The sequence below is a fragment of the Lepus europaeus genome, chromosome 19 (assembly GCF_033115175.1).
Source record: "Lepus europaeus isolate LE1 chromosome 19, mLepTim1.pri, whole genome shotgun sequence".
NCBI lineage: Eukaryota > Metazoa > Chordata > Mammalia > Lagomorpha > Leporidae > Lepus > Lepus europaeus.
The window spans coordinates 4,351,681-4,366,126 of record NC_084845.1 but is presented as its reverse complement, the minus strand read 5'-3'; the positions used below and the strand labels follow the sequence as shown (position 1 = coordinate 4,366,126).

The following is a 14,446-nucleotide window of genomic DNA, read 5'->3' as shown; positions in this document are numbered from 1 at the left end:
AAGGACAGTCTATTCAATAAATGGTGCTGGGAAAATTGGATTTCCACGTGCAGAAGCTTGAAGCAAGACCCATACCTATCACCTTACACAAAAATTCACTCAACATGGATTAAAGACTTAAATCTACGACCTGAAACCATCAAATTATTAGAGAGCATTGGAGAAACCCTGCAAGATATAGGCACAGGCAAAGACTTCTTGGAAAATACTCCAGCAGCACAGGCAGTCAAAACCAAAATTAACTATTTGGATTGCATCCAATTGAGAAGTTTCTGTACTTCAAAAGAAACAGTCAGGAAAGTGAAGAGGCAACTGACAGAATGGGAAAAAATATTTGCAAACTATACTACAAATAAAGGGTTGATAACCAGAATCTACAAATAAATCAAGAAAATCCACAACAACAAAACAAACAACCCACTTAAGAGATGGGCCAAGGACCTCATTAGACATTTTTCGAAAGAGGAAATCCAAATGGCCAACAGACACATGAAAAAATGTTCCAGATCACTAGCAATCAGAGAAATGCAAATCAAAACCACAATGAGGTTTCACCTCACCCCGGTTAGAATGGCTCACATTCAGAAATCTACCAACAACAGATGCTGGAGAGGATGTGGGGAAAAGGGGACACTTACCCACTGTTGGTGGGAATGCAAACTGGTTAAGCCACTATGGAAGTCAGTCTGGAGATTCCTCAGAAACCTGAACATAACCCTACCATACAACCCAGCCATCCCACTCCTTGGAATTTACCCAAAGGAAATTAATTTGGCAAATAAAAAAGCCATCTGCACATTAATGTTTATTGCAGCTCAATTCACAATAGCTAAGACCTGGAACCAACCCAAATGCCCATCAACAGTAGACTGGATAAAGAAATTATGGGACATGAACTCCAAAGAATACTATACAGCAGTAAGGAACAATGAAACCTGGTCATTTGCAACAAGATGGAGGAATCTGGAAAACATCATGCTGAGTGAATTAAGCCAGTCCCAAAGAGACAAATATCATTTGTTTTCCCTGATCGGCGACAACTGAGCACCAAAGGGGAAACCTGTTGAAGTGAAATGGACACTATAAGAAACAATGACCTGATCAGCTCTTGTCCTGACTCTAGGTGTACAATGTAATACTTTATCCTTTTTAGTATTTGTTGTTGTTGTTGTTGTTGTTCTAGTACTAGTGGTTGAACTCTGTAATTAACACACAATTACTCTTAGGTGTTTAAATTTTAACTGAAAGGTGATCCCTGTTAAATTTAAGAGTGGAAAAAGAGAGGGAGGAGATGTACAATTTGGGACATGCACAAGCTCACTTGCCCCAAATGGTGGAGTTAGAAATGTGCCAGGGGATTCCAATACAATCCCATCAAGGTGGCATGTACAAATGCCATCTCACTAGTCCAAGTGATTAATTTCAGTTCACATTCGATGGCTCTGATAGGTCTAAGACTCAAAGGGATCACACAAACAAGACAAGTGTCTGCTAATACTAACTGATAGAATCAAAAAGGGAGAGAAAGATCCATCATGGGAAGTGGGATACACAGCAGACTCATAGAATGGGAGATGTCCTAAACAACACTCTGGCCTCAGAATCAGCCCTTAAGGCACTTGGATCTGGCTGAAGAGCCCATGAGAGTATTGTAGGCATGGAAAGCCAAGATACCATGGAAAAGAAAAAAAGAAGAAGACCTAAATGAAAGATCTCTGTGAGTGAGATCCCAGTGGAAAGAACAGGGCCATCAAAGAAGGAGGTACCTTTCTCTGAAGGGAGGAGAGAACTTCCCCTTTGACTATGACCCTATCGGAATAAAACCAAAGTCAGCGAACTCTAAAGGCTTCCATAGCCCTGGCAACTCATGACTAGAGCCTAGGGAGATTACTGACGCCATGAACAGGAGTGTCAAATTGTCAAGTCAGTAGCAGGAGTCACTGTGTACTTACATCCCATGTGAGATCTGTCCTTAATGTGTTGTCTAATGTACAGAGATGCTATAACTAGTACTGAAACAGTATTTTTATACTTTGTGTTTCTGCGTGGATACAAACTGATGAGATCTTTACTAATTATATACTGAATCGATCTTCTGTATATAAAGATAATTGGAAATGAAAAAAAAAACCTGGTGTTAAATTGGAAATGGCATAGAAAATTAATTTTTTAAAAAATATTATGTAGGATCTCTGTCTTTAATGTGCTGTACATGTTATTTAATGCTATAACTAGTACTCCAACTATTTTTTTCATTTCGTGTTGCTATATGGGGGCAAACTGTTGATGAGGTGAGCAATTTTGCATCCCGTGCACCCTCTCTTTCATCTTTCATGTTTGTTCCACTGTCTTAAGCAATCCCAGTTTGTGGCTAGTGAACACCTCTGCGCTAATTGCTGGAAGTTTCCCCACTGTGAGCCCCTACATTCTCATGAGCTATGACTCCAGAATATCCTGACTTTGGTTGGATAAGGGATACAAAACCCTCCAAACTTATTATAGGTATGTAAATTGCATGTATATTCACTATTTGTCTAGTCACTGCTCTTCCCCATGGATTAAATGCATTTCTGAGACTTCCACATAAGAGTGACTGCTTGTGCTTTAAATAATAAACCGAACATAATTGCAAATGAAATATTCTATAATTATATTAATGTAATAAAATTTTCTTAATATCATTAGTGATACAGTTTGGAGTGTATGTAGTGTCAGAACAGTGGATTCTGAAATTGGAGATTATGGCAAGGTCATTGAGCATGTTGACTTTGACTTGACATGATGCATTTTCCAGATATTAACTAGTTGGGAATTGTACAAGATGGTCTATGAAACAGAAACACAACTAGAAACATTTCCTTCAAAAGCAGAAGAAAGCTCTGAAAAGACAGTGAAGAGTCTGTAATTAAATCAGAGGGAACTGTGACGTCTGTCTCTTGCTGTTTGTGATGCGCGTCTCTCTATCAAGTCACAGCACTGTGATCTGGGAGCAGCTTCCGGGCTGGCTTTAACTCAGTGGTTTCTTCCTCTACTGATTCAGACCTAATCACCAACTCAGTGGTTCGAGGCCTGCAGGTGCTTCCCCAGTCCTATTGCCACTACCCCCTTGTTAAATAGAACCAGGAGTTCCTGGAGAGGTGGCAGATTCTAGTGCTGGGACTTAAACAAACAATTACATTTTTAATTACTTTAAAAAAAACCAGAGGACAAAGCTCATTTCCAGAGAGTAAAGGCATAGAAGTCCCAAGTAGGGGTTTTGTATTTTATCTCCCTAGAAGAATGCTTGTAATTTAATATCTGACTATATGAGGGGGGTTTACTTAAGACACATTCATGCAGAAATGGTCAGGTTGACTGAAAATGGGAAAAAGGAGAGTACAGAATTATGCTTTGATGATGTTTGAAAGTATCAAGTGAATGTTGAATATTCTTTTAATTCCATTTATCCAAGAACTTTTTGAGGTATTCTTAGACAATTATATATAAGATTTACAAGAGAAAAAATAAACAATCCATGTTATTTTAATTAGCTAATTATGCAACAAGTTACAAAAAATGAGTAAAATCTAGAAGTTGAAAATGAGCTAGAGGAAATAAATAAAATTGGCAGAATAAGACAATGGGAGAGCTACAATAAATGTCACACAAGAAGATGAATCAATCCCTAAGTATATACATAAATTTTGAAAGAATTTTTATTTTTGTTTGACAAGTATTGTAAATGCATATGCTGTACCATGTGACTTGTACCATGTATGTTATAATGTTCAGAAAATGTAAATATATTTATCTCCTCAAAATTTATTATTTCTGTATGGTGAAAACATTCAGGATGTTTTCTAGTACCTTCTTGTTTCAAAAATATATAAACTAATATTGCAGCCTACAGCCATGCAGTGTGAACTAGGACAATAGTGTGTCACTTTTACATTACTCTTTAAGACTATTCCCAGTAAGTCAAATATTTTTACAGAATTCAATTGGATTTCATTAAAAGCCATGTACATAAAATATAAAGATATAAAGTAAACATTTTCATGCAAATCTCACCAATGGAAGAACGACCTTGGCACTGTGTCTGGGTTTCAGGTGCTCTGAATTGAGCAGCTTCCAAGAACGACTCCCTTCTCAGAGATCTGTGTCAAATATGAGTCTCAGGCACTGATGCTCAAGCAGGTTATGATAGCCGTACTCCCGCAGTCAGGTACTGGGAGCAGGCCAGTCACGGGCTGGATGACCACTGATCTGGAGAGTCTCTGACTGAAGACCACTCTCAGTCTACATAACCATCCCCCTTCTTGTGCCTCTGTTCAGCTGAGGTTGGGTACTAGGAGTTTCTGTCCTAAAGGGAGTTAGAGGTGAACTTGCAGAAGAAGCTTTGCTTTAGGTGGGTGAGAGCTACATGTGTGCTGGGGTGGTCTTGTCTCTGGGATTCCCTGGGCCAGGACTGGGGATCCGCAGGTTGTGTCGCATCATACAGCTGAGGGACAGGGAATGTCCACTCTGCCAGACCACCAGGGGGCCTTTAGCTGCCATTGACCTTACAGCCAGGGTTTATCTCCTGCATTGTACTACACATGGAAACAGACACATCATAATAGAATAAACTGTGAAGTTAAGATGGCTTGCTGTTATTCTTTTTAGCATTTCTTTGGACTACTTGTTTTTTTAATTTTTTAAATAATTGCTTGATAGAATACCAACATAATTTGACTTCATATGTCTACATCAGCATATACAAACACATATTCACTTTGTGTTTCTATGTGGGTGCAAACTGTTGAAATCTTTACTTAATATATACTAAATTGATCTTCTGTATATAAAGAGAATTGAAAATGAATCTTGATGTGAATGGAAGGGGAGAGGGGAGGGTTATGGGTGAGAGGGGAGTTATGGGAGGGGGAAGCCATTGTAATCCATAAGCTGTACATTGGTAATTTATATTCATTAAATAAAAGTTTAAAAACACATATGAACACAAATATCCCTGTCTAACACATAGAAATAAAAACAGGCTCCATGGGGCCATTCTTCCTCTTCTGATTTGATGTTGATTTGAAGTGGGACCCCTGCTTTGCGGAGCCTTTGTCTCAACCCCATAGCTTGCTCACTTCTGACAAAATCGTTATATCAGACTTGGGTGACACCCATGACTTCTTCATAAATCCGCATTTCTTGTTGCTGCCAGGAACATTAGTAACATTTTCATAATACAGGAACTGACATGAGAATGACATACTAATTTGTTTCTAACTACTGACCAGCTCATTCCTTTTTTAGCACAGAAATTCAGGCTGCTAATTTACCCCCACTCTGATACCAGGACTGCTTCAGAAATGTGCTTGCACTTGCAGAGGGATTAATGAATAAAGAACTCATATCTGGGGCAACATTTGGCCTGTTGGTTAAGATGCCAGAGAAGATGGCTGCATCCCATATTGGAGTTAACAGGGTCCTATTCCCAGCTTTGCCAGTGACTCAAGATGCTTCTTAAGACAGAGGATGGGAGATGCTGGGAGATGCTGGAGTTGGCTCTATTCATTGGGTTCTTGTGATCAACGAAAAACCTCAACTAAGTGCCTGGCTCCAGCTTCGTCCCCATTTCTGGGCTTTTACAGGCATTCCAGGAGTGAACCAGAGGATGATGAACTCTCTTCCTGAATATCAAGTAAATACCAAGTAATAAGGCTTAGCTAGTTAAACTTGAAACATACTGAGAAGAAGCCACTGTGAATACACTTCAACTTTGACATATTTCCTAAGCATAGAAATCTGTATTCCTTGTGTGAGCACAGCAGCACCTGGGCACTCTGGAGTCATGGCTCATGAGGATGTAGGGGCTCACAACTGGAAAAATCCCAGCAATTACTTCAGAGGTGGTCACCAGCCACAAACTCGGGCTGCTTAAAACAGCCAAGCAAATGTGAAGGATGGAGGAGAGAGTGCTCAAGGACACAAAGGTGCTCACCAGGACGAGGATGCTGTGGGTGGCTCTGGACTCTGGGGAGGACCTGGAAGAGATGCTTGTTCCAAGGATATATTGGACCTGCTGCTTGTGCCTGTATAGGATGAAAACCATGAAGCTGCTGGCCAAGAGCATGAGTGCCACAAAGAGAGTATCTCGGAATAGCACCTGGACAGCATACAGCAAGTCTAAGAATTTTGTACGACTCACAGAATAGCAGTAGCCATGATCAGTTTTCTTTGTGATGTTTTTGTCATTCCTGTTTCCAATCACATGCACAGGTACCAAGACATTCAGTATCAGATTCAGCATCCAGCAGAGGATAGTGGAGGGGCCAATGTACTTTTGTGCTTTTGCTTTGAGCTCTGCCCATCTGGGGTTCCTGGGACTGATGGTGATGGCCTGGGTGATACTCAAGAGACAAGTGCTGCCAATGGACACATCCCTACCCACTTTGTGCACATAGAATACAAGCTTGCACCCAATATCACTAAGGAAAGGCTTCATCCCCAAAGATGTCATGGTTTGGGGGACTCCTTTGGAGAGAATGACTAAGCAGTTGGCTACAGACAGGTGTTTGATGATCAAATCTGTGGACCTAAACTTGCATCCTGTGAAGCAGAGATAGAGATAATGGCCAAGCAGTGAGAAATTCCCCAGGATTCCAGAGACAGTTTGAAGTAAGAAGATCATCCCTGTTGTCAAGTTTTTGATGGCCATCCCATCAGCTCCCAATGCCTGATTATTTTCTCTGAGCCTGAGATTCCTGTGGGGGAAATTAGGCATGAGTTTGTGTATTAATGGCAGCTGAATTCAACATTCTCTTTGTATATTTTTCTCCAGTAGCATAGATTCACCCTTGGATTTAATTGCTTAACATTTTTATTTATGTGCATATTTCCAAAGAGTACAATCTATAACATTAAGGCTCCTACAAAATATTTATTACAGGTATGTAGAGACACATGTAGTAATTCCTAAATTTGTCATAAGTTAATGGGAAAGGAGCAGCATACCTTGCATTGGAAATCAAATAGCACTCAGGCAGCTACACATTACTGATTTGTCTAAATTTAAAGAAAAGCAGGTAAATTCACCTGGTATACTCCAACAAATGTAATGAGCTGTGTTCTTCAGGATGCATATATGTATATTTAGTCATTTTCTCACCTAGCCAATACAATGTAGACTAGCAGCACTGGGTCTTAACAGTTTCATACAAGTTTATTTCTATACAAGATATTTATTGTATAAGCCAACATCAATAATTATTAAACATTTAGGCATCTTTTTAAGATGCAGATAAATTGATTATCCTACAATTTTCTGGGGTCTTCTCCTTAGCAAATCATGTTTTAGTAAGTCAAATTGTTTGATATAGGGAAGGCCATGGAAACACTACTATGCTATTCTCTAGGAAGAGATGATCCACAAGGACTGATCCTATGCTCTGCCCTGTACACTGGAACAGGAGACATCATGTATTGTGTTTCATATATGATAGAAAATATACATCCCTACAGTCATGTCCTACAATTATTTATTTATTAAAGTATAAGTGAAAGCTATTCCATCAGGTGAGATTTCTGAAAGATACTGAGTATAGAGCACATACACCTTATGGAATCTAAGAGGGTTAAATCCTGTGTGTTTTATCACTTAAAGTTGTGCAGCTTGCAAATGGCATGAAAATATTTTCAATCCAGAGAAAATGTCAGAAGAGACACTAGAATGTGAAGCTCCTTCCTACAGTGAACACTACCTTTCATTAACCAAGCTTCCCTTACTTCAACGTGGAAAACAACCATACCATAGTAAGGAACCATAAGTGATTCCTAGGAAACAAACACTGGCTCCATTACACGGCTGGTAGAGCAGAGTCCAAGGAAACCTTTCTATCCCAGCAGTCACCCCTGGGCTCACCATTCATGCCCAGCTCTGGAGGACCTCGGTGGGTTTGTCCTCATTAAACCACAAGCGTGTGAGTCTACAGGCTCCTCTCTAGTAATTCTGAGAGTGGAGACTTTGGCTCCTGTGAATCCACTGAGCAGCGATGAATTTGGAATGACAGTCCTGAAACACAACACACACCAGTTCTCATGACCGTGGACCAAATCCCAAAACCAATGTCATCGTGGATGACACCAAATCACATTAGGAATCCCCAGGGGTTAGTGTGGGGTGGAGGACTGTATCACAGCAAATACATCTTTCTGTTCCTTTTCATATTTGTATGAACACAACAAGCCACTGAGCCTGTGCTGGCTGAAGTGCCCGTTCAAATGGATAAACAAGGCTTGCTGAGAACTCAGAGTCTGGCCTTGAAGAGCCAGCTGCGGTAGCAATGGAATCTGGCCCTCCTCCTAGGTCAGCAAGGCAAGGTTGGTGGGGGCTCTAGACTGGCTGGACTTGCTCCTCATTACCATTCACAGACATCACTTAACACAGTGCTTGGTGTCTGTCAGTTCTCAGCAAAAAGAAGGCTTTGTGCCTGTGCAGTCCTACAGAACACACAGGCACATCCTTATGATAAAGTCAAGCCCTCAAGCTGGTTTTCCAAGGAACAGAGCTCATGTGCAAGACACCCTTGAGGTCAGACCAGCACCTGGCTCAGCAGCCACAGCTCCTTTCCCCCTCCACTACACCCCAGACCTCTGCATTTACTGGAGGGACTTCTGCTCTGCCCCCGCCTCACCCCTGAGAGCTTTACACGGTCTCTTTTGTACCTTCAGATTCTGTTCCTGTGATGTTGATTTGGCATCAGGCAGAGCTAGGGTGCTTCCAGTAACAGGACCCTGTCTCCCTGTCCTAGCTCACAAATCTGAATCCTTCCTCCCTCCTGTGAGGCTGGGGCACAGGACCAGGAGCAAGCACAGGAGAATCCCCATTCTCTCCAGATCACTCACCCAGACTTCTGACTGCCTCCTTATGTGAAGCTGCTCTCTTTTTCACTGATATAGCAAATCCCCTGCTTCTCTGCTACCAGGACACACATTGGCATGCAGCCCACCACAGTCATAAGGAGTGGGCTGGAGGCAGCTGGAGCATTAGAAATGGTGCGTGCCTGTGACCTCACCTCCCTGCAGAGCTGCAATTATCTTTTCAACTGCAGCTGCGCTGAAAGTGAAGTTGGGGTTGAGAACGTTTGTGAAAATGTTTTTCCCTTCTGCTAATCACCAGAAACTTTTACAGCATTGTATTATTATCTCAAAGGAGACTGTTAGAGTCTTACACTGACTTTTCCTCTTCTCAGCTCCCTGGGGCAGAAAGAGTCTGACCTGGAGGGAGCAGGAGATCTTGAGTCTAATGTGGAAAAGACAAGAATTGAAACTCCTGTGTCTCCCAGGATTCATAGATTTCTGTCTACCCCAAACTTCAGACCACTCAGCTCAACTTCATTCATGTAATGAGCAGAGCAGTGTGGGGAATGCTCCTGAGAAAGTGTTCAAAGACACAGGTGTAATGGAAAATGTGATGAACGTAGTTTCCATTAGAACCCGCTGTTCTTCGAGTTGGTGTTGTGGCTAGGTTGGTAAAAGCCACCGCCTGCAGTGCCAGCATCCTATGTGTCCTCAAATGCTCCACTTTGGATGCCATTCCCCTTCTAAGGGCCTGAGAATACTAGCAGAAGGTGACTTGGTCCCATGCGAACCACAATGGAGACCCCAGTGAAGCTCCTGGCTTTGGCCTTGCCCAGCCCCAACCACTGTGGTTATTTGGAGTGTGAAGGTGCTGGTGGGAGATCTCTCCCTCTTTCTGTAACTCTGTCATTCAAATAAATACATAAATGTATAAAACAGAGGAGAAACCATTTTTCTATTCATAGTAATAAAAATGTGATAAAAAATTAAAAAGAAAACAAAGGAAGGATGAAAGATGGAGTTTTATCTATGAAAAAAATATAAAGAAAAATGGATTTGTACAGCAACTTGCAGAAAAATAAATCACTTAATAGCCACTGGGGAAAGAAAACACTGCATTTTTCTGGTACTTCCTGAAAAATTCTTTGGAATTACACAGAATTTAGGGATTTCATTCCAAAGGATTCTTCATAAGTTTGCACCTTTCTTTCTCATCGCTAGTGGAAATTGAATTTAAAGAGAATAATATCAGTGTATATGCAGAAGGTTATGAGCCCTCAGAAGTGAAACCATGGTGTAACAGGCAGATTCTCAAATTCCTTTAATTCCTAGGTAAACCATCTTATCTCCTCAATTCAAGAGAATTGAATGGTTACCATGGTTTTCTGGCTCTTTTTGCTTATTTCTTATAGTTCTTGATTGACTTTGTAATTAGTGAGGAAATGCAACATGAGTTGAAATTTACTCTTTGAGGGGCAGTGCTGTGGCATAGTGGGTAAAGCCACCACCTGCTGTGCTGGCATCCCATATGGATGCCTGTTCAAGACCTGGCTGCTCCACTTCTGATCCAGCTCTCTACTATAGCCTGGGAAAGCAGTAAAAGACTGCCCATGTCCTTGGGCCCCTGCACCCATGTGGGAGACCTGGAAGAAGCTCCTGGCTCCAGGCTTCAGATCGGCACAGCTCTGGTTGATGCAGTCAATTGGGGAGTGAACCATTGGATGGAAGACTCTCTCTCTCTCTCTCTGCCTCTCCTTCTCTCTGTGTGTAAGTCTGACTTTCAAATAAATAAACAAATCTTTAAAAAGTAATTTATTCTTGAAATTCAAAACATAGCAATATACTATTTTCCCCAATTTGCTAATACACCTCAAATTCCAAGTCATATTTTAGAGTTGTGGTATTGGACAGCCCACAGACTGTTGGTTGATACCCCGTGTTCAGTGATGGACAGTGTAGCCAGGATTCCCTGTTGGATTTCTCATATGTCTGAAGCCTTTTTCTGCACCAAAGCTGACATGATACAATCCCCAGATTTGATATTTAATAAATAGTAACATGCATTATTTACAGAATAAAATGTAGCATTGCAGAATTTAAGATTGAGTTTTTTTCCTTATCATCAGTGTTATAAAAACAAAAGTGGTACATTTTATGGATATTTTGAGAATTCAAAATACATTTTTTCATGAAATAATTCACTAGTTTCATGTCACTATGCATATTTTTCCTAGAGAGATTACTTTTTACCTATGAGAGCAGAGTTAGAGAGAGGGAGACACGGAGACAGACCTATATTCCATCTGCTGGTTCACTTCCCAAATGGACACAACATCCAGAGCTGGGCAAGACAGAAGACAGGAGCCAGGAGCCCAATCCAGCAGCCCCACATGAATGCAGGGGCCTAAGTGCTTGGTGTCTTCTGCTATTTTTCCAGGTCATTAGCAGTAAGCTGGGCAGCAGTGGAGCAGTGGGGACCTGACCTGGCCCTGATAATCAATGCCAGAATTGCAGGCAGCTTTACCTGCAGTGCCACAAAACCAACCCTAGGAATTCACATGAAAAAAGCTTTTTAATTTATTAAATTTTTGAAGAGACACATTAAAATGGAGCATACATACAGAAAGCTGTACAGATAGAGGGATTACAACCTCACAGACCTGGAGAGAAACACACACCCATGAACACAAGGCCATAGTCACTGACGTGAACATGTCCATTATCTCCACAAGCTCAGTCCACCCTTGTGGTTCATTATTATTTTAATTGAAGGACACTTAACACAGGCTCTACCCAGTCAGAGGATTGTTACTATGTGATCCAGCATTGTTAGCCATATCACCACGCTGCATGGCAGAATTCCAGGCCTTCTTCATCTGCTAACTTAAATCTTCACATGTTGTGATCATGCTTTTCATTTCTTCTCTGTGCAGCCCTGCAATGTTCCTTATACTCTTTGCTTCTTTGAATTTAATAGATGTTTTTATTTTGTAAGATTTATGTTAGGTATCTAAAAGGCAGAGTAATACAGAGAGAGAGAGAGGGAGAGAGAGAGAGAGAGAGAGAGAGAGAGAGAGAGAATCTTCCAACCACTGGTTCACTCTCCAAAAGGCCACAAAAGCCAGGGATGGGCCAGACTGAAGCCAGGAGCCAGGAACTACAACTGGATCTCTCATGGGGGTTCAGGGACATAGTACTATAGTACTAGGGACATCTCCCGCTGCTTTCCCAGGCATTTTAGCAGGGAGCTGGTTTGGAAGCAGGCCAGATAGAACTTGAACAAGAGCTCTGATACGTGAAGACAGCATCACAGGCAGCAGCTGCACCCACTTTGCTTCAACAAGGCCCCTGAATTTACTATTTTCTACTCCAAATGTAAGTGAGATCATGTAGTGATTGTCTTTCTGTGCCTAACTCACGTCACTTACAGTGTCCTTCATGTCCATACATGTGGTGCTATGCTAGCATTTCCCCCTTTTTAAGGCTAGATATTATTCCACTGTTAAATAACATGACACATTTATCCACTCACCTGTCAGTACATACTTAGGTTGCTTCCATATCATGGACATCATGATAAATGTAGTAACAAACATGAGGTAAATGATTCATTGAAGGTCTCATTTCTTTGGATTACATAGGCACAAGTGGGGTCACAGGGTCATATGATTGTTCCATTTTTAATTTCTGAGCCTCTGCCATGGTATTTTCCATAATGGCTCCATCCAATTTACATTCCTATCAGCAATGTACAAAAATTCACTTTTCTCCACATTCTCCCGACATTTGCTACCGTTTCTTTATTTAAGGAGCTTTGTTACGTTCCTCTAACTTGCTGCATTCTGCCAAGTACATTACGTCAGATGCTGCAGACACCTGTGGCTTCCCACAGTCTCCACATTTCTTGTTGGAGCAAAGAACATTAAAAACATTTCCATAATATAGGAATTAATAGGACAATTACACAGTAATTCATTTTATTACTTTAAAGCATATTCTTTACTTTTGAAATTAAAACATTTACTTATTTGAACGCTAGAGATACTGACACACACACACACACACACACAGAGAGACACATGTTCCATCAGCTGGTTTACTACCCACATGCCGTCAATGCCCGGGTGTTGAGCCAAGCTGGACTCAGAGCCAGGAGCTTCATCCAGCTCTCCTATATGGGTGACAGGGATCCAGTAGCTCAGGCAATCACACTCTACTTTCTCAGGCAAAATAGGGAGGTGGATTAGAACTGTTGCAGTCTGTATACAGCTGGAGCCAATATGGGTTTAACACTCAATGCCACAATGCCAGGCTCACGCTCTTATTTCAAAGCAGAAATCCATGCTGTCTTGTTAACCACTCTCTGGTACTGGGACAGATCCAGAAATGTGCTTACACTGCCGGATGGATCAGTGCATGAAGTGCTCACCATTGTAATGACAGGTGTTTGGCCTGTTGGTTAAGATCCCAGATAAAATTGCCACATCAAACTTCAGAGTTACCAGAGTTCCATACCCAGCTCTGCTCCCCACCCTAGCTTGCTGCTGATGCAGACCTGTGAGGCAGGGACAATGCCTCTGTAACTGTAATAGACTTTAACAGAGTTCCTTGCTCCCAGGTTTGTGCCTGAGACCAGCTATTACAGGCATTTGGGGGTGAAGCATGGGATGTTGAGCTCTATCTCAGTCTCCCCTCCTCTCTTGTTCAAAGTAAATTAATTGGTGAATTAATGAAATGAAAATCATACTGAGAATAAACCATTGTGTATAGTCACACCCTTTGCACTCTCTTGCTAAGTACATAATTCTGTATTCCTGGTGCAGGCACAGCAGAGCCTGGGCACCCTGGAGTCGTGGCTCATGAGAACGTAGGGGCTCACAGCTGGGAAACTGCCAGTGATTAGTGCAGAGGTGTTCACCAGCCACACACTGGGATTTTTAAAAACAGCCAAACAAATGTGAAAGATGGAAGAGAGAGTGAATAAGGACACAAAGGTGCTCACCAGGACGAGGATGCTGTGGGTGGCTCTGGACTCCCGTGATGACTTGGAGGAGACGTTGTTCCTATGGATATATTGGACCTGCTGCTTATGGCTGTACAGGGTAAAAACCATGGAGCTGCTGGACCACAGCAAGAGGACCACAAAGAAAACATCTCGGAATAACACCAGTGCTGCATGCAGTGCTCTATTTACTGTGAATCTGTCACTATTGGCTAAATAGCAGTAGCCATAATCAGTGTTCCTTGCGAGATTTTTGTCCCTCCTGTTCCCAGTCTCATGCACAGGTATCATGACATTTATAACCAGGTTCACCATCCAGAAGAGTGTAATGGAGGAGCCAATGTTCTTGTGAGCCTTTGCTTTGAGCTTCGCCCACCCTGTGTTCCTGGGACTGACAGTGATGGCCTGGGTTATACTCACCAGGCAGGTGCTGCCAGTGGACATATCCCTGCCCACTCTGTGCACATAGAACACAAGCTTGAACCCAATATCACTGTGGAAATGCTTCATCCCCAAAGCTGCCATCATTTGTGTTACTCCTTTAGATAGAATGACTAAGCAGTTGGTTCCACCAGGTGTTTGATGACTAAATCTGTGGACCTAAACTTGCATCCT

General features: G+C 41.8%; 1 protein-coding gene across 1 annotated transcript; it reads right to left on the bottom strand.

The window, feature by feature from the left end:
- Positions 1-5,761: 5,761 nt before the first annotated feature.
- On the bottom strand, positions 5,762-14,356 carry LOC133748702 (vomeronasal type-1 receptor 3-like). The gene is made up of 4 exons (XM_062177635.1): positions 13,832-14,356; positions 12,662-12,732; positions 7,892-8,041; positions 5,762-6,734 (listed from the first exon to the last, which is right to left on the bottom strand). The coding sequence occupies exons 1-4, from the start codon at positions 14,354-14,356 to the stop codon at positions 5,762-5,764; spliced, it is 1,719 nt and encodes a 572-aa protein (XP_062033619.1).
- Between the last annotated feature and the right edge of the window lie 90 nt (positions 14,357-14,446).